At 40.7% G+C, this 25,691-nt stretch overlaps 1 protein-coding gene across 3 annotated transcripts in view; it reads right to left on the minus strand.

Moving 5' to 3' along the window:
* The window catches only part of LOC101947377 (neural-cadherin-like), a 120,168-nt gene extending 94,738 nt beyond the window's left edge, over window positions 1-25,430 (minus strand). For 2 of the 3 annotated variants that reach the window (XM_008167001.4, XM_065567146.1), the window contains exon 1: window positions 24,297-25,430. In XM_008167001.4, coding sequence (XP_008165223.3) covers window positions 24,297-25,320 — 1,024 coding nt within the window. In that variant the 5' untranslated portion in view covers window positions 25,321-25,430. The remainder of the gene's footprint in view (window positions 1-24,296) is intronic. The other variant, XR_010592568.1, reaches the window with a different exon arrangement.
* Between the last annotated feature and the right edge of the window lie 261 nt (window positions 25,431-25,691).

Here is a 25,691-nt window from a genome sequence, read left to right on the forward strand (position 1 = left end):
AGTTCTTCTCTCAGTTAAACCTATAAAACCAAACTGGGTTTTAGAAGTGTAACTGAGGACAAAGAGTTTTCTTTCCAAAGAGCAATGAAAATTGAGATGAAGAAAACTTGTTAATTCTGTTCACAGTTCTTTATTGTCATCCCCTGTATTTACAAAGACAGATGACAGAAGGGTTCAGATTCCTGACAGAAAACTAATTTGTCTCTTTTATTGTCTATATTATGCACCTATATTCACATTTTAGCTGAAAAATAAATCTCAGTTATCATATATGAAACGGATATTAAATTACTTATGGAGCCAAAGCTCCCAACTATGCAAGATATACCCCAAATTAAATCAGTTAATGGTACACACAAAAATGTGAAACTCAAGTTTAGGTGAGAATACTATAGCCTAACCATAACAACCTTAGCTGAGAGCCTGGATGGATTACTGACCAGCGTTGAAAATTCTGTGGAGAGAGTCACAGGTCCTTCCTCTTTTGGATTGGAGCCAGTGTTGAGGCACATACCACAAGAAGCATCCAGAAGGAGTGCAAGGGAAAGTGTTCAGAGAGTAGGAAGTAAAAGGGAAATAAGCGTGGATAATATTATTTCCCATGCCCCCAGTGGTTAAATGGAACTGATGGGTTTCAAAAAGGAGAATGTTTGAGAAGCTGTTGCACAGAGTGATAGAGTCCAAAAGTTCCAAGGCAACCAGTCAGAGAGATCTTGGGGAAAAGGGGAAGATGCAGCTTGTGTGTTCAGCTGTGACAAAGAGTTAACGGGGGCCCACAATACTCAGGGGGATTCACTGGATAAACAGTTCTGAGTAAGGGTGATAAAATAGGATTAGAGTGTGCTAGCATAGCTCAAAAATCCTCACCAAAAGGCTGCCAAGGCAGATAAGCACCATCCATGTTTGGTAAGCTCCGGCATCAGACTTCACCAGACAGTTGGAATCACTTGCTTGTCAGAACAGGTCAGAAGTCTTTCCCACCTCCTGTAAGCTCTCACGAGTTTTTAAGTACTCCATCCTCGGCTTAGTTTGCTCAGGCAGACTGCGGGCTCAAAATAGCAGTCACTAAATTAGGGGCTGGGTTAAGACCCTTTGAAAATCTGGATCTGGAATGGCAAGATCTAGTTTAGATTGCCATCTTGTTAACCCTGTTCAGGGAGTACAGGTTATCGGTTTATCACCAGTCTCTCTCTCTCTGGGCTCTGGAAAACAAATGCCCTATATTGTGACTTGTTAACCCTATATATTCCAAGTTCTTTTCACTGCAGATGGATTTCTGGTTCTTACCACACGTGCTTGTCAACTCAATTAAAAAAAATGCTGAAAGATGCCAACTCTCTTCACCAGACAGGAAGAAACAAACACAGGTACAAATTCCCCTCCTATCTATCAGTCACTGATTATCAGCTCTTTGAATACTGATGTACAGTACTTGGTATATATTTTCTGCAGAGAAATATATTTCAGCATCAAAAGAAGTTGCAGAAATCTAGATCAGGACTGACATCAGCCCTAGCAAACCCTATTAATCAGAAAGTAGGAAGCCTCAGAAACTTTCCTCCAGGTACTTGAGAAGATATTAAATAGCCTCTGAGCTATTAAAAACACAAAATCAAAGCTTTCAATGATATCTTGGCAACCTCTGAAGTATTTGAATACCTCAGAAACTTTGATGGGATAATCAATCAGCTTTTTTGCCACCCCAAACGGCAAAGCAGAAAAAAAATAATAATAAAGCCGCGATTGGTCGCAGCTCTACCGCGCCGCTTCATTCTTCGGCAGTAATTCGGCAGCGGGTCCTTCCCTCCGACAGGGATGGACGGACCCGCCGCCGAACTGCCTAAGACCCGGACGTGCCACCCCTTTCCATTGGCCGCCCCAAGCACCTGCTTCCTTCGCTGGTGCCTGGAGCCGGCCCTGTAATCAATATAAACCACAATGCAGACAAGTCAAGAGACGCGTCCATGCACTGACATAAAACGTCTTTCTTGACCAATGTATCAGCTGCATATGACCCTGTAAGACCCTTTGATTAACTTAATCTTCCTATATCAACCAAGGACACCCTGGTTCAGCATGCAAAAGTACCAAATATGCCCTCATAGTTTGACATGATTTGACTTTGAGATGAATGTGGGTGTCAGAATCAAGATAATGAGAATACTACCACCACGAAAGTTTTGCCCTCACCATGCAGCACCCATTGTAGCAAGAACTGTTGCAGCGATACTGTACAGGATTGCACTTTTCTGCATTGAGACCTACAAATATGACCTGACATTGTAGAAACAATTTCACAGTATCCAGTGAAGCATAATCAGACAAGGATTTGCCAGAGGATAGTGAAAGTGATGAAAAGACTGACATGGACAATAATGTGTAATGCATGTATGTGCAGCAAGACAACACATTAAGAAATTTCCAAGTATATATATGCATGAACTGACTGCAAAAAGCATGTCTGCACATATATTTTAGTGAGTACAGTGACTATTTACAACTAGTTTAATTTTGTTCATTGTAATTGTCCTAACTTGGATATATCATAAAAATACAAGACAGATGCCTTAATATCTTAATTTTAACTTACACATATTTACATTCACATATCTTTGTTGTTTTCATGAAGATCACAACTTATATTATAATTGACAGGCCTTTTGATTTGAAACAAAATGGAAGAAATCAAACATTCATTTTCTTACCCAGTGCTTGAGAATACATTATCATTTACAAAACTGACCTTTACTTAAAGATGGTAAAAGGAAATTTTAAGTGAATTATTTCTTTCAATGTTTTGTTTCTTTCAATATTTTGTGTGTGTGTGTGTGTGTGTGTGTGTGTGTGTGTGTGTGTGTGTGTGTGTGTGTGTGTGTGTGTGTGAGAGAGAGAGAGAGAGAGAGAGAGAGAGAGAGAGAGAGAGAAGCAACCAGTTTATATGTGCAATATTTCTTCTGGTTTGCAAAAGAAATAATACATAAAAAATCATCAACTCAAGACAATCTGTTCACATGTTTAGTAACTGGCACTTAGTTTATTCATGTCCAATCATGCAAATATACATATGCGTCACTTTAAGTGAAACACATGTATTTACTGGATTGGAGCCTTATAATAGTTATTCACACACACACACACGTAAACTGTGCTCAAAGAGTGAAAATCATCCCACTACAGAGGTCCTCTGCAAGCAATCTGAATGGGGTTGAATTCCAGCCAAAAAAGTTTCAAACCATTCTACAAAATATTGAGAAAGGAGAAATGATCTCAATATTAAGCATTTCTTACATAGTGGTAAGCATATAGACTTCCAAGCTAGAAGATTTGCAAACATCTAATATAGTAGTACCCACATCCCCAGCAAACTGTCTAAATGAAAGAACGTAAAATTAAATAGTTACACACTTCTAGATTATTCATTTCACCGATTTCTACTGTATAAGTAACAAAAAAAAAAAATCACATGAAGGAGAAGACAAAACCAGAAAACACAGCAGAATGAACCTCTACTTTGCAACAGATTCTGCATGGTTAAAGCCAAAAAACAAGGAGTAACATCATTGCACAGAGGTGTATTGATAACAGCATTCCAGTGGAACCTGAGTAATTTAAAAAATGAATATACTTATTTAAAAAGCAACATTATTTTAACACTTCGTAACCAAAATGACGTAATTGTCCTAAAATACTTTCATTTGACCAGAAATAAAGTTTTTCTTCATTATATATATATATAATGTTTTTTTTCTTCTTCTCAATTTAAGTTATTAAAAAATAGGTGCTGTGAGCAGGTGATTTTCCCACCTGCGCATGAACAGACCATAAACCCTGTGCAAGATCAAAACTCACCCCTTTCTGGGGGATTGATTTTATGAACAAATGAACAACAAAGTGACAAAATCCAATCCAAGCTTTCTCCTCAGATTAGGCACTCCTAGGGCTCCTAGTTCAGGGCAGCTCAGTCTACCCTTGAGTTTCTCTCTACCTCAGATTCAAAATCCCTCTGTTAAGGCAATGTTCACGCTGAAGCCTGCTTTCTCCCTTTCATTCCCTCCCGCTGGAGTGCCCTCCCTCTAAACTTGATATTGCTGGCAAAAGTTGCAATACTGAAGTTCAACCCCAATCTCCGGAATAGGTCATTAACCTACCTGATCCAGTGCGGAAACCCTACCACAGACATCTACAATCACTCTTTTTTCATGCCTAGGTCTGCAGCTCAAAACTCCAATTATCACACAAAGGGATTTTATACCCTTTCCTATCTACTTTGAATTCATGCTATGCTTAATCATGCAATGTACTGGGTTGGACAAATTTGTGGTCTCTGCAAATATATTACATGCAAAGAGTTGGATTCTCATCTCTTGAAGAAAAATGCTCTTTAAGCAAAAAATGAAAATGACTTTTCTGGGAAGCACTGTAGGAACTGGCCCTTTAATGGCAAAAGAATTTTTGCCAAAGTAGGCTCTTTGATCCTCCTGGATCTGCATATGTGCAGGTTTCCAGCCCTGCACTCAGGGCCGGCTCCAGGCACCGGCGAAGGAAGCAGGTGCTTGGGGCAGCCAATCGAAAGGGGCGGCACGTCTGGATCTTCAGCGGCAATTCGGCAGCGGGTCCTTCACTCTCTCTCCTCTTTGGCGGCAGCTCAATCAGTTTTTTTTTTCCCTTCGCCGCTTGGGGTGGGTAAAAAGCTGGAGTCGGCCCTGCCTGCACTTCTGGTAAATAAAGTCAGTTTTTCACCAACACATACTGTATACATTGCCCATGCTACACTGAGTCGCTATGTAAAAGTATTGGTATCTACCATTTGCCTCATTAGAGATAACTGCTCCTTATCAAGTTTCCTAGAATATATATACATATACATTCATACATACAAACACACACACTCTGAAAATAACAGAGATCTTTCTCAATGACGGTGATTACCAATCACACAGGAAAAAAAAATACATACTGTATATGTACCAATATAATCCAGCTGTTGGTTTACAGACCTAAAATGCTCCAAGCAGTGTCACAATTTATCCACATGATGTCCCTGAGTGCTAGACTTTACATTTGGATCTTTTATTTAGACATATAAAACATATAGCCAGAAAGCTCCCTCTAGGCTACCCATCTGAGGAAGCTTGAGAATACAGGTTATTCCAGTTAAGGTCAGAAATAACTGATGCTCAATTATTTGACCCCCAGATCCACTAGTTTCAAGGTTAGTACAGGAAGGATTTATGCATGTTCTTAAATCTGCCCACTTTGGGGGGAAAAAATTCACCTCTTTTGGATGATGCCTCGTATACAAACAGAAGACATGGAGCTCTGCAAATAAATGCTTTTTGGAGAGTGGTAGCGTAATGGCTGATAAAGCAAAGAGTCTACTGTCAGCCTCTCAGCCATATAATGTACCGGTATTCCAAATCTCCAAGTTCATCTATGTAGTTCTAAGGGCAGAACAGGTCCCATAGAGTGTATTTCTTGAGGTTTGTTGTGAGATGTTTAAAAAAAAGTGAAATACTTAACGAAGAATTTAACTTTTCATTCCTGCTGTTGAAGGATTTGTGGTACTTTGTTGTGATACAAACAGGATTAGTATAATAAACTTGATTGTTCTGAGTAAAGAATGGGAATCATTATTTATTATTTTTACTGAGCCAAAATGAGCTAGGCACTTAGTCTTGGGAGCTAGGAAGAGTTAGTAATAAATGGATAAGGACAGAGGCCAAGATTAGTGATTTTGAAACATCTTAAAGGGGCCTGATTTTCAGAGTGGGGACGCTCAGCCCTTTCTAAAAGTCATGTCTCACTAGGGGATCTCAAGTTGGGCACCTGAAAACTAAGGCACCCAAATTCACTAGTGATTTTTGAAACTTGTAACCAGTTCTGCTCTTTTCAGGTCTCTCACTTTCTCTTTAGGTTTGTCATAGTCCCTCGCCCTTGCCTGGGACACTGAAACTGAGTGAAAAGCTCCTTGCACTTTTCCCCCCACCCATCTTCTCACACTTTCCCTCTTCCTATTCCTACAGGCGCACTAAGGCTAGAGCCAATCTGGTGTTAAACATCTTGCAGACAATATTTGAAATACTATAAATTTGTTATACATCTGAAATTATCATCTACAAAAAATGCATGAAAACTATATTTTATGGACTCTGCACATCTATTGCATTATGTGAAATGTAAATAATATTTAAATATTAAAAAGCCTGCTAAGAATTTCCAGCCTTCAAAGAACTACTCTGATCATACATCACTATTTTTAACCAATTAAATTAAAATTTTAAGTGTACTGGGAAAATAGAAATAACTCAAAATAATGATATATACTAACATGATTTTCATTTGATGCAGCATTTGTAAATCCAAATCCCCATTGTGTATGTATTATTTAGACAAAGGAAAAAAGAATGGGGTTTTTTGGTCCATATTTTAAAAATCACCCACTTGACTATACATTCTAAGTGTGACATAGGACAAACCAAACCTGGAAATCAGCTGTGATGAAATAGTCTGAGTTGTGATTTTAGATACTATGGGCTGGGGTTTGCCTCTAACCCTGTCTACTTTCACATGTCAAATCATAAAAGATGCTGTCAATCTGTGAAATTCAACATATTTTTCAGACTTCTGATTTCATTAGTACTGTCTGACTTTATCATCCCTCTCACAAATCCAATGGCTACTTCTGTAAGATTTGGCTTGAAAACAAAAATACTCATATTCATTAAAAATGAATGCTTCTCTGCATCAATATAATTGATAAAACTGACAGTGCCAGTGATTCTGATTAAAAAAAAATATCTGACAATATAGAATATATACTTGAATGAGCATGTCTCCACAATTATGGACAGATACTCTACATTCCTTGATTTTTATTGAGAGAAGAGGTATTGTATTATTATGATTAAACAATAACGGGTGAGAAGTTAGGTTGCTCTTGGCATTTTTAGGTCATTTCAATTTACTTAAAAAATAAGATTATGGGAGCATTAAAAGCCTTGCAAGCCTTCAGGTCAATATTGCTATTGCATTCCAGCCTGCATAAAAAAGTGTAATCTATCAACAAATGAAGTGTTCAAGATATTACTTTTTTTACTTTTTAAAGTTGATCAGACATACAATTGCCCCAGTTACACAAAAGTTTTTAAAAATTTAAAGTTCCATTAATTGTTCAGTCTTAAACCTACGAAAACCTTGTTCATTCTATTTTCTTGTTAATTTTTACATAACTGCTTATTCTTGTTTTCTACAAAATATTTTTAAAATACTGAACTTTTATAAAAGCCCAATCCTACAACGTTTGTGCATGCAAAACTTCTATTGACTTCAAGCTGAGTAAGATATATTTCCAGAAACAACTCACAAAATTCCCACTCTAACCAAGAGAAATCTCTGTTTCCATTTTAATAGTTCAACAGAGATGAAAGTTACTGGTAATTGCACCCAATCTGAACATGTACTTTTCTAAAAAGTAGAACAATCATACACAAACATTTCTCCACTGTCAGTTCTGCAATATATGATGGACTTTATTCTTAAGCACAGTATTTTGCTCATTCATAAAACATAAGCCTTCTAAAGAGATAACTTTGATGGGATCGAGATGTGGACAGCCCATATTCTCTTCTAATACACTTTACCTTGCTTGTAGCTAACACAATGTCAGTCTGTCATGTCTCTCTCTTCCTTACACTCAATTAACTTTTACTTTAAAAGCTAGAGCACTTAAAATAAACCAGAAAGTTAAAAGTTAAAAAATAATTATAGAAGAATGATCATGGCAGGATGTATCTTAATATAAATAAACAATTAAAAGACAGTGCAGAGATATTCATTCTATTAGGCACACCTCAATGTGGCATCCATCTGTTGTGACTTTTAGGCAGCAAAATCAAGCAGGCCTGGACATGAAATGAAAAAGTGTATATTAATGATCACAGAAGGCATCTTAAAATAACAAATCATGTCTCCAAGTAAATGCTGAACTATTGCCAAAGTATGTTATTGTTGAGAGTTAACTTACATCAGTTAAGCAAGTACCAGTTGCTCTGCATTTTTACAATGAACTATCTTGAAATTGTCTTTAAAAATATACTGCTACAAGTCCTATTTTATTCCTTCAGTGACGTTTGTTTGGTCCTATTTTTTTAAAAATTTACATACATATATACTGTCACCAAAACTTAATTATTTCAGTAACGAGTGCTGTTTCAATGGATGGGAGAATTAGTATCTAGAACATGTTATGGGCAGATGATAAAGTATTTCAGGGTGAGGAGACTGTTAGATTCGGGAGACTTGTACATGGAATTTAGCCTAGTTTAGCAGTATAACCAGTCAATTTGAAATGAACTGGGAGCCTCCGTCCAATATCCAAATGACAAAAATGCACTACCACCACAACTGACAGTCTTAGCAACATAGTATGCTCTTTCATTATATATAATGAAATACGCACACACCCACACACACACACACACCATTAAAATTCAGCCTGAGGCAGACATCCAGCATGGAAAATGTCAGCCCAAATGGTTAAAGTCTGGCAAATAAGCAACTGAAAATAGAGTCTTATAATAATGGGAAGTGCTGAGCAACTTTTATAACCGGTGGTGCTCCAGCACTGCCCATAATACAACTGCTCAGTCAAGAACAGTGTTTAGGCACACAGTAGCATGGTATTATTGGGAATCTTGCATTGAACCTTATATATAGAAATCCAAATAGATACGTATATATTATGCTCATTGCCATAACAATGCTATGCTACAGAGGAATATCATGTCATTAGGCAGCATGATCTATCTTAAGTTCTCTTTTCTTCTCTCTTACTGGAAGAAATAGAGGCTTTCAGTTTTAGTGTTGTCAATCATGCACTTTGCACAATGGCTAAATATAACTGATCACATTCAGAGTTATTTTAGATACTTATATGGTGCCCATTGCCCTAGTGTCTGAGTGCCTCAAAACACCCCTATGAGACAGCGCAGTACTATTATCCCCGTTATAGATGGGAAGCTGAGGCACAGAGAGTCTAAGGGAAGTGCCCAAGGTCACACTGGAAAGGTGTAGTAGAGAACTGAACCTAGGTCTCCTATGTCCTAGGCTAGCATCCTAGCAACTGCACCATCCTTCTAACATATCCATCCTCACCAGATTGATGGTACCCTTAGCCAAGAATTACAAAAGTGTTAGCAAAAGGTTTTCAGACTATTTCTCATTAAGGTGGTTCATTCTTGGGATAAGTTGTTTACTGGAGAAAGGACGAAAAATAACTACAATTTGTTTTGGCACACATCACTGCAACAGCTGTCAAACCTGATTACAGTGCCCTGGAAGAAAACCACATTCCAGTAAGCATTAATGCACCCCCGGGGACAAACAATAAAATAGGTATGTTATGTATAATGGATTTAATCTATGTCTATGAATAAACATTGGAAAATAAATGATTAAACTTCTTGCGCAGTTGCATTTGTTTTTCTGCATATTAGCCCAGAATGGTTCTGTTCAATTCTTTCTCTACTTGTATAGCACAGATATCTTTAGTGGACATGGATAGACAGATTCCCAACTGGTCTCAAACTTGTCTCTAAATCTTCATGCATAAATTTCCATTTGCACATACAAAACCTGCATTTGAATGCACAAAGCAAGTATTTGCAAGTCTACCCAATGTGTCTGTGCAAATGTGGATTTTGCATTTATGTGCATATACATATGCAATTTACCAGTTGCAAAATTAGAAGATGAAAAATTATCCTGGAACACTCTTTTCAGAATCTCCTTAATTATTTCTATAATTAATCAAATACATTCAAATATTTTTCAGTATATCTCCTTACAAAACTGGATACAAAAATTGAATTTGCAGAGCTACATTTTCCTCTCTGAACCACATATTGGACCTTTTCAAGCCTATTCGGTTCTTCCAGTGTTCACACAACACCCACTGACTTCTGTAGAAGGCCTTATGCATGTAGGAAGAACAGACAAGTCTTTAAGTGATAGATTAGAGAATAGAGTTTACTCTAAACCTTGAAGTTATATTTGACTGATTCTTAGTATAATTCAAATGATGTTAACAGGATTAAGTCATCAAAAACAAGTGTTCTATTGGCCACCACATTTTCAACAAACCAACACAATTCAACATTTATTGTAATCCTTCATTGTCTTATTTAAAAAACAGCAAATTAATCTTCCACTTTCTCTAACTGAAATATGAAGAACTGGTTTAAAGCTTATTTAGAGGGATTTTCAGTGTCAGCTCAGCTATTTAAGCCACTCTTATTTGAAATAAAATATAATTTGAATGTTTTAAACATGTAGTTACTGTTACACCAATTCAATTAGAGTAAGAGGGAGACAGATGTAGATCAAATTCTTCAACAGAAAGGTTAACTAAGTCTCCAAATTTGAACTTTACTTCTTACTGTTATAAAGATTCACAGTGGGATTTCATCCATTCAAGACTGTATTATCATCACAGTTTTTTAATACTGTTAACAAGCCCCCATTACTCCACTGGAAGAACATAATATTTACATCCTCCTAAGAAGCTGCCCCTACTGCTACGTCATGAATTAACAGGCAGACTGAACTCTTCTTCAAGAGTGAAAGCACATTATCTTCATGATATCTACACTAATCTGTGATAGTTGTCTCTCTTTGCTCTGATGTATTTGTTTCCTATATCAACATAATTCTTTTCCTCCCATGTCAAACCTTTGAGCACATTTTATTTAATGAATTTGGTATTTCTTTAAAGTGAATTGCAAGAAGGCCTGGATGGTTTGAGTAATTAATTATGGCCTTTCACAAGATACCAATACAAGCCCCACCAGAATCTAAGTTATCAGATGGCCTCAAAACTATCCCAAATTTTGCATCCACGAGTATGTCCTCACCATTTTTTTTCAGCATGCATACAGAACAGGGGTGGAGGGAGGACACAACTGTCATTAATGTCTCCCTGAATCCCAGGCCAGTTTTGCACCAGCTCTGGCCGATTTTAGGACAGCCTATGGAGTGCTATTAACCATGCCTGCTGGTAATGCCAATGGACAGTATGCCAGCTGAGGACAGCCAGAGTTTAGCACACCCTTATACACTCCAATATGCCCTCTATAACAGGGTGGTCTTCTCCTTTAAGGAATAGAAGATCCAGCACTTTTGGATTATCAGACTGGGAATGAATCAAGTGATTATAAAAGCCAAGAAGTTACTCAGGCGGGGAGGTGAGCAGCAGGAGGGAGGCTGGATCCTGTGGCAGGCCCTGGAATGAGAGACATGAGGGGAAAAGGCCTTTGGGCTCCAGACTAGGTTATATGTGTAACTTATGTTGAACAGTTTTTTCCTCACTGAAGAAAAAAGTGTGCCTTTAAGGAAGGGCTTGAAATGACTTGGGTATGGTGTTAGTCCTTCCGGGGATAAGACGACAGGCCAGCAGCCCTGCACACTCTAGCAGGTTTGCAAGGCGGGTGGCATAAAGAGAAAGCTATTGTTGCCCTCTGATGGAGTCTGGTATTTTCTTCTATGCAATTTTGTTTACTTACAAGAAATGAACAAACACAGGAGAAACCAAGAACAAAAGTCCCTAGGCCTCTTTAACCAACACTAGGGTTACCATCCGTCCGTATTTCCCCGGACATGTCCGGCTTTTGCATCTCTAAATAGCCGTCCGGGAGGAATTGGTAACAAGGTTAAAATGTCCGGGGTTTTTTTCTCCCTCGCCTCCCTCCCTCCCTTCCATGCAGAGTGTGGCTGCTGATTGGGCGGCTAGGCCGATTGACCCACTCCCATTGGCCTCCAGCAGCCAGAGCCCTCCCCTGCTCCCCCCTCCCTCTCTCTGTAGACCTGTGTAACACACAAACCGACCCACGTGGAGCCAGAATGGTAAGAGGAGTGAGGGGGGGCAGTCAGGGAGTGGGGGAGTGTTGGATGGGTCCCCAGCCTCCACCTGCCACCCCCCCTCCGTGCATCCCCCCCTCGGTGGGTCCCCCCCGTCCCTGTCTGCCTCTCGCTTGTCTGCTGTGCTGGCTCTGGCAGTACACGCAGACAACTGCTGTCTGCTGCCCCCGGGTCCTAGTGCCCCCATCCACTAATGGGAAGACAGGCTGCCCTTACCCTGCCCTTCCACCCTAGCCCTGAGCCTCTCCAACACCCCAAACCCCCAAGCCTTCATCCCCACACACCCTAATCCTCTGCTCCATCCCTGAGCCCCCTCCTGCATCATGAACCCCTCATCCCCAGACCCACAGCCCTCACCCCTGCATCCCCTCCTATCCCCAAACTCCCTCCCAATCCCCCTCCCTCTTCCCACACACCCCCTCCTGCCCTCAAACTTCCTCCCAAAGCCTGCACCCCCTCCCTTTGCACCGCCTCTCACCCCCAAACTCCATCCCAGAGCCTGCACCCCTCACCCCCTCCTGCACACCCACCCCCTGCCCCAGCCCGGAGCCTGCACCCAGCACCCAAACTCTATCCCAGAACCTGCACCCCTCCTGCACCCTAATCCCCAGCCCAGGACCTGCACCCCAGACCTCCTCCCCCCACCCAACCCCCCTCCCAGAGCCTTAGGCAGGTGGGGTGGGGGGTTCTGGGCACCACCAAAATTTCTACAACCCTGCCACCCATGCGAGTGGATAAGGGTCAGGGCAGTCAGGGGACAGGTAGGGTCCGGGGGGGGGGCAGTTAGGGTAGGGGTTCTCAGCAGGGGACAGTCAGGGGACAAGAAGCAGGGGGGGTTGGGGTTCTGAGAGGAGCAGTCAGGGGGTGGGAAGTGGGAGGGAGTGGATGGGGCAGGGCGGGGCTAGGGCGGGGCTTCCCCCCCCCCCCCCGCCCAGTGTCCTCTTTTTTGTTTGTGGAAATATGGTAACCCTAACCAACACCAGACTCAAAAGCTCTCTTTCTAGCTTCTTCTACCATCACACTGCGTTTGCAGTCTCCTGCTTGGTTCTCTTGCTTTTTGCCTCTCCCTCCCCATTCTTATTCTTTTCTCAATTTCTCAGTGTCTGTGTGTCCTCTACACTCTCCCACACAAGCACACACCTACCCCTGATCGCAATACCCAATGGACCCCTCCATCCACATGGTACTAGTTTCTGGGCAGACTATTAGGCTTTGTTTTAGCTGTGGCCCCTAAACTGTCTTTTACAACTATCTTAAATGAAGGGCTCATTCACATATCAGTTTGAATGAGGTTTTAACTCAACCCATAAGTTTTCACCCAGCTCATAACTCTATGCTGGCTCTATACCTGCTCCCCCACTCTGGGGGAACCCAAATGAGAGAAATACACTCAGTCTCTGCTCCCTTTGTGCCATGGGAGCAGCACAAAAGGAGTTTAGTGAGACACAGAGTCTGGTCCTAAGATTTTATATAAATGGGGGGTGGCTGCTCTCATGATTAAGGAAGAAAGACTAAAAGTCAAGAGAAATGATGTAAAAGTGAGTCTTTGCCTAAATAAGAATAACTTTAGAAATAGGCTCAACATATCTAATAATTGCTCAAGTAGCAATGTCAACTGATCACCCCCAGAAAAAGTTACTAAACTACTTTATTATCAAAATTTCAGGTCAGACATCATATGAATGATATAAAGTCTACTTTGAGGCCATTCTAAAGACAAAACAGTTGTTGCAGCTACTACTGCAGCCCAAGAAGGGTCTGACTTCGATACTGTATAAGAACCTACCGACAAGTCAAATCCGTTTGCTATTAAAATTCATGAAAGACAGAAGGATCTGCCTGAATAAATAACTAAAAATAGTAGAATTTGGTTGGGATATTATAAAAAAAAAAAACCTTCCTATCTACAGGACATATGGAGATGCTTCTTTCTGTAGGTATTAAACCAAAAAGACAGGTTCAGTTGACCTGTATTACCTTTAACCTATCTTGGTGTAAGAGGGGAAATTATTGCATGAAATTGAGATGTCCATTATGGCAGGAATGTGTACAGTGACCTTAAGTTATGTTGGATGATATACTGAAAGGGATATCAAGCCAGAAACACACTTAGTCTTGCTTTGAACTTACTCCTTTGATCAGTTGTTGGCTATACCTGATAGATTTATTTCCTTTGATTGATGGCTCATGCAGGGACTTGTAACAGATTAGAAAAATGTGCACATCACCTTCTCTCCAAAGTTGGTTTAGCTATGAAACATTATGCCCATGGAAAGACATACTAGGATTAAGAAAGTTAAATTTGGACAGTATAGAAATGCTCGCCAACCTGTTTTTTAAAATTTCAGTTTCCCAAAAAAACCAACTATAGTTAAAATGTTTGTCTGGTTTCCCTTTTTTCCTCCTCAGTTAAAATCTTAATTACACTCATAATAGCAGCCAATTAATCATAGTGGTTAGGATGGAAAGAGAAATGAATCATCTATTTCACAATGTTACCAACTCTCCTAATTTTGTAATGAGTCTTGTGACATTTTATATTTTTCTTAAAGTCACAGCTACTGGAGTCATGGGGTTAGCTGAATCGCTCAGCTTTCATTTCTTATTTAATGTAAGTAGCACTCGTGGTTGGAGAGAAAATGTGAAGTCGAAATGCTCTGAAATCAGAAGGCAAATAAAATTAACTCCAAAAACTTTTTTTTTTTTTTAAATCTCATGATTTTTAACCACTCGGGTTTGGCACCCATACTCCTCCTTCACGGGCTGCTCCCTGCACAAACGAGGGCAAGAGACATACTTCTTAAACCCTGGGACTCTGAGCATAGTCCCTCTCCTGAGGTATGTGGCGGGGGGAGAATAGGAAGGGTCCCTTGGGGGGAAAACTACATTAAGTGTAAAACTGCTAAAGCACTAAAAATTGTAAACACTAAAATCACAATATTTACAGATAGGAAGACAAAGAAGCTTCAAACACAGAGGATTCCGACTGAGGCCATGTGGAAGTAAGAAGGAACTGGGCAAGTGGTCCCTCCGCACCTCCCCTTATACACTAGGTACTATCACAAGGAGCGCCAAAGTGCAGGTGCGGACCAACGGACACTACTTGCACATTCTCCAATTTCATGCACACAGAGTGCTTGCATACCGACATGTGAAATACACATAGGGATCAGCCAGAGCCGGCTCTGGCTTTTTGGCCACCTCAAGCAAAAACAAAGAAAACGGGGCGGCCAGAACGGCAAAACAAAAACAAAAACAAAACAAAAACCACCTGCGGCGCGGCCGGAGCACGGGTGCAGGGGGACCGGCTAGGGGGAGGGGAGAAGGAGACGGAGCGGGCGGGAGAGAGAGAGAGAGAGAAGGGGGCGGCCAGGGCTATAGCAGGGGCGCTGCCACGCGGCCCTTCCCGCTGCGCTGCCTCCTGCCGCGAGGGCTCCGCTACGGTCGGCAGGGAGGGAAAGAAGAGGACTGCCCTGCAGGGTGCTCTGGTTCTCCGCAGAGCGGAACAAAAAAAAAAAAAGGCAGCCGTGCCGCCCTAGGACTGGGCAGAATGCCACCTCCAACAATCTGCCGCCCCAAGCACCAGCTTGCTCAGCTGGTGCCTGGAGCCGGCCCTGGGATCAGCATTCAAAGAAGAATCACAGGAAAGAGGGCAGACACTGCTGTCTTCAAGTTTGCGTCATAAAAATATGATTGATATAATACAGTTGCAAAAATTGTATTCGTTATGTAATACTCTGTAGTGTCTCATAAAAATTGAAAACTTGGTAGATTACCTTAAATGTTATCTATAAGATTAAACAGAAAAAAACAACAAATGATTTGCAAAGGGGGTACTAATTATGAGCTTGGGAGGCTTTCCACGACCAATCTGGGATTATTAAATAGTTCCGTAGCATGTGAGGGTGAAGTTGACAAGGTAGGGCTAGAAACTAATGTTACTATTTGTGTTTTTAAAAGGATTGTACCCCAGTAACCCTCTTCATAAAGTGAAAGGCAAAGAGAGATGATAGAAAACAAGGACTATCCTTAAAAACTCAGCAGCTTCCTGAACCCAATTCTGCCCTGTGCAATTCCCACTGAAGTCAACTGGACTATTTCATGTGCTTAAAATTAAGCATGTGCATAAATCTTTGCAGACTGGTCCTATTTTTTTCAAATAAAATGTCGTTACGATGGTTGGATTTTTGTGTTTGAGATTTTTTATAAACAAGAACTAAGAAAAAATTAGATTGGGTTGATGCTTGAAATTCTTTTGTTTCACTGGATAATGTAACTAGCAAACAATTAAAACTCACAGATACTACCTTAAAAGACTTGTCTTGAAGTAACAATAACTGAATTAACTAATGGACTGTGGTATCAAGTCAAAATGTTGATTTACTGTGGGAGAAAAGAATCAACAATTCCTTTTATTTTATTATGAAACATAGAATGCCTCAACTACATTAAAATGTTTAAAGGCATTCCACTTAATTTTAGAAGTTAGACTTGTGATTGTGAGAAGCTAAATAAACCTGTGAGAAAATGAAATCAGGATGAACTGAATTCAAACTGTTTAATAATCAACTGAAGTGCAACATAGTTGATATATCAGTCAGAACTGATCTCTAATTTGAAATGTTATAAACCAGCTTTAATAAAGAAAGATTCTACCCATATGTTCGACAATTTACTTCTTCCATAACAGATTTGTGCTGAAATTCAGTTAGATCTTTAAAAAAACTGACTTCTTTATCCCAAACACTTAATTTCTACAAAGAACAGATAGTAGATCTGAACAGCTTTGGTGCTCAAGGTTTAGTAGTTTCACAAAGATATTTTTAATCAGACTGTTTGCAATAGAAAACATGAAGCATCTAAATCTCCTGTCTGCATAAATGTTAGGATGGTGTTTTAAATGTTTCTTGTATTATATTCTTTTTCATGCTGTTTACAAACCAGTAACATTCCAGAATTATAAATAACTTCTACAGTAAAGACATGCACACAGTAAATGTACATTTTTCTTTGAACATAATAGCATAAAAGTGATCATAAAAATAATTACATTTTCATAGCTAAGTAATTCCAATTTTAACCTAGCATCATTTTCTTTTAAGACAACTGGTAAAGTGTCCCTAGAACAGATAAACATTTTAAAAGACAAAACATCAACCAGAAGCTACTGATCTTAATTCTTAGGGATGATCCTCAGACAATCAATACAGCTAGTAAGTGACTAAGGCCTTGGATAAAATTAAAACAGATGATACTTAGACTTCTTTAATTAAAACCTTCAGTGCTTAAAATAGGCAAATACTATAAAACTGGTGATCTTGCCACATTATGTATTGGTTTAAAGAATACAAATACACATAAAATGTAACAGAGTGATGTTAACTACTTGGAGAGCCTGCCAAACATCACCCTAAGTAAATCCTCTGATAAGAAAAAAAGTGAATGAGGGGAGATTACACAGCTAATGCCCAGGGATGAAGTAAGGTCATAGAAGCTTGAGATGACAGAGGATTACAGAGACAGGATCTTTCAAGCATTCCACACAAACATTAATGGAATCTGACGCCTTCTTCTATTAAGTGTTAGAACTGCACTAAAATATTTATGTGCCTAGCAGGCTATGATCTTCTACCTTCCTCCCACCGATAAATATTTGTAATGGTGTTAATCAAATACAGTGACATTACCACTGCACAATATAGATATGGGTATTAAATCTATGCAGACATTAGAAAGCCATGAAATATACTGGTCAAATGTTAATACAAATGAGAAGCAAGAAAAAAGAATTTATGTATATGATATGTGGCTGAAAGAGAGAGAAAATACCAGGGAGCCAAAACTAAATGCCAGATTTAAAATGTGGGCACCTACGTGTCCAGTCATGCAAACCTTTACTTATACAGAAACGTAGCCGGTGATGGAGTGTATAAAACTTTACATACAGATGGGCAGGAGAAGGGTTAACACAGGACTAAGAAAAACAGGAACTACTCCAGTTAGTCCCTCCTTATCTGAACTCTTGCACAACAGGGCTCTGTCTTGCACAAAATGAAGAAATCAACAAAGATTTGGACCAGATGATGCAATTATATACAACTGAGAGCAGGAGACTTATTTGAAGATCAAATTGTATGTAGCAAAGGGTGGCTACAGTAAGCCATTTATTGTTTGACTGAGTTGGAAGGAATCAGGTATTATACATTTGGGAGAGGCTAAGCAAATGAAGGACAGTGGCTGTTTGACCCAGGGAGTGGCAGATCAATCACCATCTCTTGCCTACCCAAAACCCTGTTACCATATTTGACATACCGCAGCCCCCACTTCCACCTATCCTCAAACCTTTCTTTCATGACCACACACAGGAAGCCTTTGTGGAGCAAAGTTGTGCAAGGGGACAGCATCCCCTGTGCAGATTCTGCAAACATTTGCCCATGTAGCAGAACTCACGCCACATGTGAGACTCTCCACACCAACATGGGCATGTCTGGATTTTCCCATTATTGTGCTGTGGGATATTTTAATGCCTTGGAGTAATCAAGGGTTGCTCATTGTTCTCCTTTATTAGGGAGAGTCACCAAATGGCTGATGTTTCACCTGAAAACAGATGAATGGAAACTTAGGCTGCTGAAAGGAGATGAATGTCAGATGGTGCAGCCGTGTGTGCTACCTGACTTTTGCGCTCTTCAGCAGGAAGATTACTTAGGGAGTGGGGCTTCCCTTGAGCCCACTCCCATAGCCTGCCATGCCTGCACCTTTCTCCCTCTTTACAGAAAAGGAGCAGCACAGGCATTAATATCAATAGATTTCCACTAGATACTGGCAGATTACATGAAAAGAAACTGTTCTCCATCCCCTCATTCAAATCAACCCCATCTAACTCCAAAGAGACTAATCAATGGGTTTTGATAGAATCCCAGGAGAAGGAAGCCTGTAATTTTGCAAGCAGTTATTTGTGGAAGTAAATGGGACAATCTACCTGATCGATGACTGCAATAAAGTAGATGGACATTTACATGCCCCCATTTGCACCCACAAATAATTGTGCCCACTAAACTGCAGGCACAAAAAATGTTAGGTAGGACTTTAAAAATCAGGCCAGTTACTTTTTGTGTGAAATAACAACTTATAGGAGAAAGTATTGCTTTCGTTCTTTAACGTAGAGATGTTTATGATGTATGTCTTTTACTACACGGGCTGCAAGAAAAAAGTCAGATACATCTTTATTTTCTTCAACTGTATTTTTCACTTATTTTTTCTAATGTTTATAAGTAATATTTTATTAGTTTGTGAAAACTAATAAATTAAGAAAACTTGGTATTTAGGTTCCTAAATACCTGATTTAAGTGCACAAGTGGACTTCTGAATGCCCAAAAAGAATTGGCTGCCCTAATTAAGTTGTCCACATTAGAAAACTGGACTAGTAGTATAACAGAGAAAATACCTCGATCCATTATCCTAGAGAAAAATGTATACATGACAAAGGTATTTTAAACTATATTTAAGTATATTTTCAGACACATTGGAAAAACAAAAGTGGAATGGAAAAGAAGATGCAGACTACACGAAATCTAAGTTTATGAGCTACCAAACTGCCATCAGAAGTCATCCAATTTAGAAGCAGTTGTGTCTCATACCAGCAGTTTACTTCCCTTTATGTGCCAGCTTTTCATCAATTAGTTCTATTATGGATGCCGCATGTTGACAGGAGAACTTAGATAACATAGACTGGTCCATAGGAAAAGTAAACTATAGACTAGATACACATCAGGAAGCTAAATTGCATTTTTTTGGATAAAAGTTTGGCACATTTGGGACAGGACTATGTGGCGTGGCATGTAGTGAGGCTGCAATGGAAAGGATACTGAAGTCCTTCCTCAGAGTCAACTCCTATGAAAACTAAGAAATAAGTAAGGTCATTAGGATTTGCCCCCTGAAGTTTATTTAATACAATTCAGTAATCAGCTGGACAAAGATGAAAATAGACTCCATATTACTATTAGACTGGTAAATAGTCCAAGTAGTGGATGGTGCCATTTTGAGAAGTTTTGATGCATGCCTGGCAGCACATGTTTATCCTGCCAAATGATGCCTAGAAAAAAAAAAACATGAGGCAACAACTAAAACAATCTGGGATACTTTCTGCACACCAGACTGTTAGAAGATCTGGTGACTGTCATGGAAATGATGCACAGTAGTTCTCAAGAACAATCTTTTTTTTTTATACTTAGTCTTAAAGACAATGAGGATATGTGATAATATCAAGAAGAAATATAAAGTTTTAGGTTGAGACTATGCTTTTATTTATGTCACAAAAGTGACATTTGGAGGACATTCATATTTTATTTCACTTTTTCCTGTTTCATATATACTGAATGCTTATTTTTAGCCAGATCAACAGCTGTAAAATACTAAAATAAAACATTTTTAAAATGTGAACGAGCAGCTTGTGCAAAATCATTTAAATTGAAAACACAGAACTATGTGCAGTGACTTAAACTACTTTTTAGTGGTAATGTATAATAATATGTACAAATCAAAATAAAATAAATTTCAATGGGATTTTGAAAATCATCAACAGGTGTATAATGCACAGCAGTATTCTTACATCCCTACTCAGTCTCCTTATATATAAATAGTGAGTATGATTTACCATACCATATCGAGTGCAGTACCTGATCATCATAGCATTAGCCACAATGCAGATTCTCCTTGATTTTGTCTGGTTTTAGTTATATACACAGAATATATTGCAAAGGTTCTAATTATCCATATTCTTGGGAACAATCTGATCTTACTGTGTTTTACCATTATTGGTTAATTTGGATAATAAGTTGTAGACTACAAATGAATTGAAAAAAAAAAAGAACAAACGGAGAAAGAGGGCAGAATTTAGATTCTAAAACATCTAAGAATCTTATCTTATCTTTGACATTGTTGCTTGGCTGGGGAGACTAATGCCAGAATTAATTATTGTTAGTTTTAAAAATCTTAGACTGCCAGGTGACAGCAATTAGGAGGCAGAAAGTAACAAGTAAACTAAAGGAATTAATGCAACTTTATACCACCTGAACATTGATCAAATTCTAAAATTATAAGAACTCTAGTACCAAAAAGCCTTCAGTGCTAGGATATTTATTGACATGTGCAATGATTTAGATAAGACAATATGAAAGCTGAGAGCAAAACAAATAAATTGGAGAAACAACCCAAACTGATATTTGCATTCTCAGTAAAATATATTCCCTTGTACACATTTTAATCCTGAAAATTCACTTCTGCCAAACCTATGAAAAGGGAATCAATCTTCTTTATCTATAATCATCCTCATGTTCCTTATTTAAAATTCATTAAAAACACAAAACCATCCCCATATGTGCATGGTTTTAATTATCAGAGACGTAGCTGTGTTAGTCTGTATCCACAAAAACAACGAGGAATCCGGTGTATAATAATACTTGTATCTGTAATTTTCACTCCATGCATCTGAAGAAGTAGGTTTTTTATCCATGAAAGCTTATGACCAAATAAATCTGTTAGTCTTTAAGGTGCCACCAGACTCCTCGTTGTTTTTATGGATTTAATTGATTACCTGCATGATTTCTTTCCTTGCCCTATCCTCTCCCTTCTGTTTGCCTCCCTCCCTCCTGTCATCTCTGAAATTTGGAGTAGAAGCTCTTTAAGGAAGGAACTGTAGCTTTTATATCTTCTGTGAACATCTAGCACATTTTTGGGATGCCATGAAATAATAAATGACGTATTTGTCCAGTTTATCAGTCTTGAAAATGTCAGTTCAGTATTAATATTTGTCTGACCAAAAGAAACTACTGTTTAAAGGAAGCTTTATTTTTAAACTTAGGCTTAACAGCATAGAAACTTGAAATCAGCAGCACCAAAGCAACACTGTCTGCACTGCACACCATTAATTACTGTCAGCTCAAGTCTTTTACAGTCACAACCTAGTTCCTTGAAACCTATTATCAGTTCAGTGATGCAATCGGAAAACATATCAAGCTAACTGTTGAAAGTATGGTATAGATCCAAAAAAAAAAAAAAAGCAAGCTGGACAAGTTGTTTGTTTAGACATTTCAACTCGGGTAATGTCACTCTATCATGCAATAGGCTTTTATTCAAGAGCAATTTCAGAATGATGTCTACTCAGACCAGACAAGAGTAAAAAACCCCTCTCCGAGGTAAGGCTCTTAGTCATCGGGGGCAAGGTTAGCTACCACTTCTCCAATGGCATCTCTTTGATACTGACAGAAAGAACTGTAACAACAAAGGGATGAGGTTGGGCTACATGATAGAGTGGGTGAAAATCCCAGAAGTTCACTCTGATTGACCCAATAGCTTCTGTCACAGTCTCTGATTAATGAGAGCCTACACGGCATAGAGCCTTGTTCAGGATTGGGTAACGAGGATAGAACACAGGCAAAGCTCCTGCTTTGAAATTTAGTCTTTCACCTCTCGATTAGTGGTTCAAACTCAACCCAGCACACTGACCAAAAGTCGTAACAATATGGCCAGCGCCTACATACTACAATGACTGGCTCAGCAGAAGCAGAGAGAGAAAAAGAGAGAGATCTGATTCTGATAGTTGATCAGTGACCTACATGAAATGAGTTTGTGATCTCAGTCCAGTTCACAGGGGACAAGCATCCATGTAATTAAAACTACCAACATTAATTAGAACCCACACTGGCATTCTCAGCAAAGAATTAACAGGACTAGAGAATAAACTACCTTCTCACCCCTCTAAGTGGTCCCTCCAATAAGGGGAGAGGCAGTATGGGAAGTGTTTCTAACTATTCCCATCTTTGCTATACCTGTTCTGTGGCTAGAGGAAGTGCCTATCCACTGCAGAACATCTGGTAATTTTCACAAGCATTAAATTCTCTTAGAAATAAAGAAAAAAAGGCAACCTAGAGCTTTCCGCAGAAATCAAACAAACTTATTTCAGTGAAAGTTATTTCCCAAATGTCCAGTTTCCATATCAAACTAAGATTAAAATAAAAATAAAACCTAAAACACAGGATGAAAAAAGATGAAAAATGTAAAAGTCCACTTACTAGATTTCCAGGGGTAAGCACTATATTCTGAATTAGAAATCTGCTTAGTTACACTTTCACAGCTCCAAATGCGAAACCAAGTAAAGAAAGAATTGTGTTGCTTATTAATTCACATTTGAAATAGGAATTTTAAAAAAAAATCAGATGAAATCAGTCAAAAGGTGAATAAAATGGTGTAAAATATTACACATATTGTTTACTTGAATAAGATTATTTATTTTGAGGGTTTCTGGTGATAGTATAAACTGCATAAGGATCCATGAATCATCAGAATCCTCACATAAAAATTGAGCTATATAATATATAAACCATGTTACCAACCTTGCAAACAGGCATATTCTTAACTTGAAGCATGCCAGGTGCCAAGTCTCATTTACCTGAACAGGACTATTCACATGTTTAAAGTGAAGCACATGCAGGATCAGGGCCACAAGAAATACTTTACTTTAGTGTAAAAATAACTCAATATACTTAATATACTTTACTTAAAATATATGTACAATTTACATCAGTTAATTCCATAATATAATTTTGTGTGATCACCTATAAATTGAGCATGCTGCATATTGATATCACTGATGTTTCTGAAGATTTCTAATTGCTTTTAAATATTCAGCCATCATGGTATCCTTGCATCTTTTTTACATTATACTGAAAATTATAGAACTGTAAAGCCTGTACATTAAAACTGTCACTCTTCCAGGTATCTATACAATTTTTACATTACTGATTACTACAATTTAGACTATGTTCTAAATGACATAGTATAAAACTCCTTGTGCTACATAACTGTTCCATCTTCAGCATCATGATTATTTTGGAATTAGCTATTTCTTAAAAGCTAAATGCAAGCAAAGCTCTAATTTTCCTTGCTAAAACAGGGTCACCACACATGTTTAGATTTGTGACAGATAATTTCCACTCTCTAATTTAGCAAAGTTCATACAAGACCAAGTAGCAAGTTGTATAAAAAAGAAACCATTATGCTACCAACTGTGTTACCTTGACAAAGGCAGACACCTATATATTTGTAATAGCCTTGGGTGTTTGCATCTATGTATAAGTGCACTTATGAAGGTATGTACACAGACTTGTGAGCATGCCTATTTGCATTTCCAGTGCACTTATGTATATACACTTGTGTCTGTGTGTATGCACTTTGGTATGTACTGGTGCATGCCTAAATGTTTGTAAGTGCGTGCATGATTCTATGCACACATTTAAGTGTCCGTGTCGGCATGCATGTGCGTGTACATGGTGTGTGCTGGCCTGTGCATATCCACGTAGGCGTGTGTGCAAGGGGCCCGGCGGTACCTTGCCTCTCCTGGACGCGGAATGTGAACTCCCAGATGGCGGACACTTCCCTGTCCAGGGTCCTGGCGAGAGTCACCTCCCCGCTCTCCCTGTCCACCCGCAGCGGGGACTCCTCTGCGGGCGGAGATACCAGCTCGAACCAGGCTGAGGCGAACCTGGCCGGGGCCAGCGTGGTCAGCAGAGTCCCGGGCCGCGCATCCTCGGGCAAGGAGAGCGCCAGCGGGGAGTCGGGCTGGAGCGGGGTCCGGCGGCTGCGCTGGGGCGGCGGCAGCTGCTTGACCTGCGGCAGCACCTCGATGTCCAGGGGGGCGCTGAGCAGGGGCGGCTGCCCGCGGTCCCGGGCGAAGAGGCGCAGCGGGATGGGCGCCCGCACGTGGAGCAGGGACTGCACCAGCAGCACGCGGCCGCTGCGCGGCACCACGAAGAAGTGCGCGCTGCCCGGCCGGGCGAAGTAGCGCACCTCGGCGTTGGCGCCCGCGTCCGGGTCCTCGGCGCGCACTTGCCACACCTGGGACCTGAGCGCCAGCGTCTCCTCGACGCGGAGCCGGGTGACGCCGCCCGGCGGGCCGGGGCCGGGGCCGGCCAAGCGCGGCGCGTTGTCGTTGGCGTCCAGCACCAGCACGGTGAGGGTGGCCAGCTCGGCGGGCGGGGCGCCGCGCGGCGGGCAGTGCTTGCAGCACAAGCCCAGGCGGAAGGCGTAGAGCGCCCGCGCCTCGCGGTCCAGCGGGCGGCGGGTGCGCAGCCACACCTGGCCCGAGCGCGCCTGCAGCGCCACCTGGAAGTGCGCGTGGTCCTCGCCCAGCAGCTGCAGGTGCCAGCGGCGCCCCTGCACCTTGGCGCACCAGGGCTCCGGTCCCAGCCGGGTCAGCGGGATGCTCAGCCCGCTCACCCGCGTGCCCGCCGGCCAGTTCTCCGGGACGTGGCCGTGGAATGAGGGTCTCCGCCTGGGGGCGGCGTCCGAAGCGGCTAGAGCCCAATACACAAGCAGCCAGCAGGGGAGCCGCAGCCGGCCAAGGCAGCCCATGTCGCCTCCGAGGGCGCGGGGGGTCCCGCCTGCTTGGGGCTCGCAGAGCGGCCGCCGGGCACCGAGCTGGCTCCGCTCCCTTCGCTGCCGGCTGCGTAGTGCCGAGGCGTGCTTCGCTGGGCGGCTTCGGAGGAGCTGAAGGGTCAGGGAGGGGCCAGGAGGCGGGGAGCAAGGGGGGATTAGTGCCGAAGATGCCCGGGGATTTGGTGGTCCATCCCCCTTGCCGCTCAGTCTGTCTCTCCAGACGCTCCCCCTTGGAGAGACTGTCACAGCCACACGCCCTGCGGAAGTCTCCTCTCGCCGCTCACCTACTGCTGTAGTGGCACGACAAACTTGCAAAAGTTTTGCTAAAGTGTAAGATACGCAGCCGC

The sequence above is a fragment of the Chrysemys picta genome, chromosome 14 (assembly GCF_011386835.1).
Source record: "Chrysemys picta bellii isolate R12L10 chromosome 14, ASM1138683v2, whole genome shotgun sequence".
Classification (NCBI taxonomy): domain Eukaryota; kingdom Metazoa; phylum Chordata; order Testudines; family Emydidae; genus Chrysemys; species Chrysemys picta.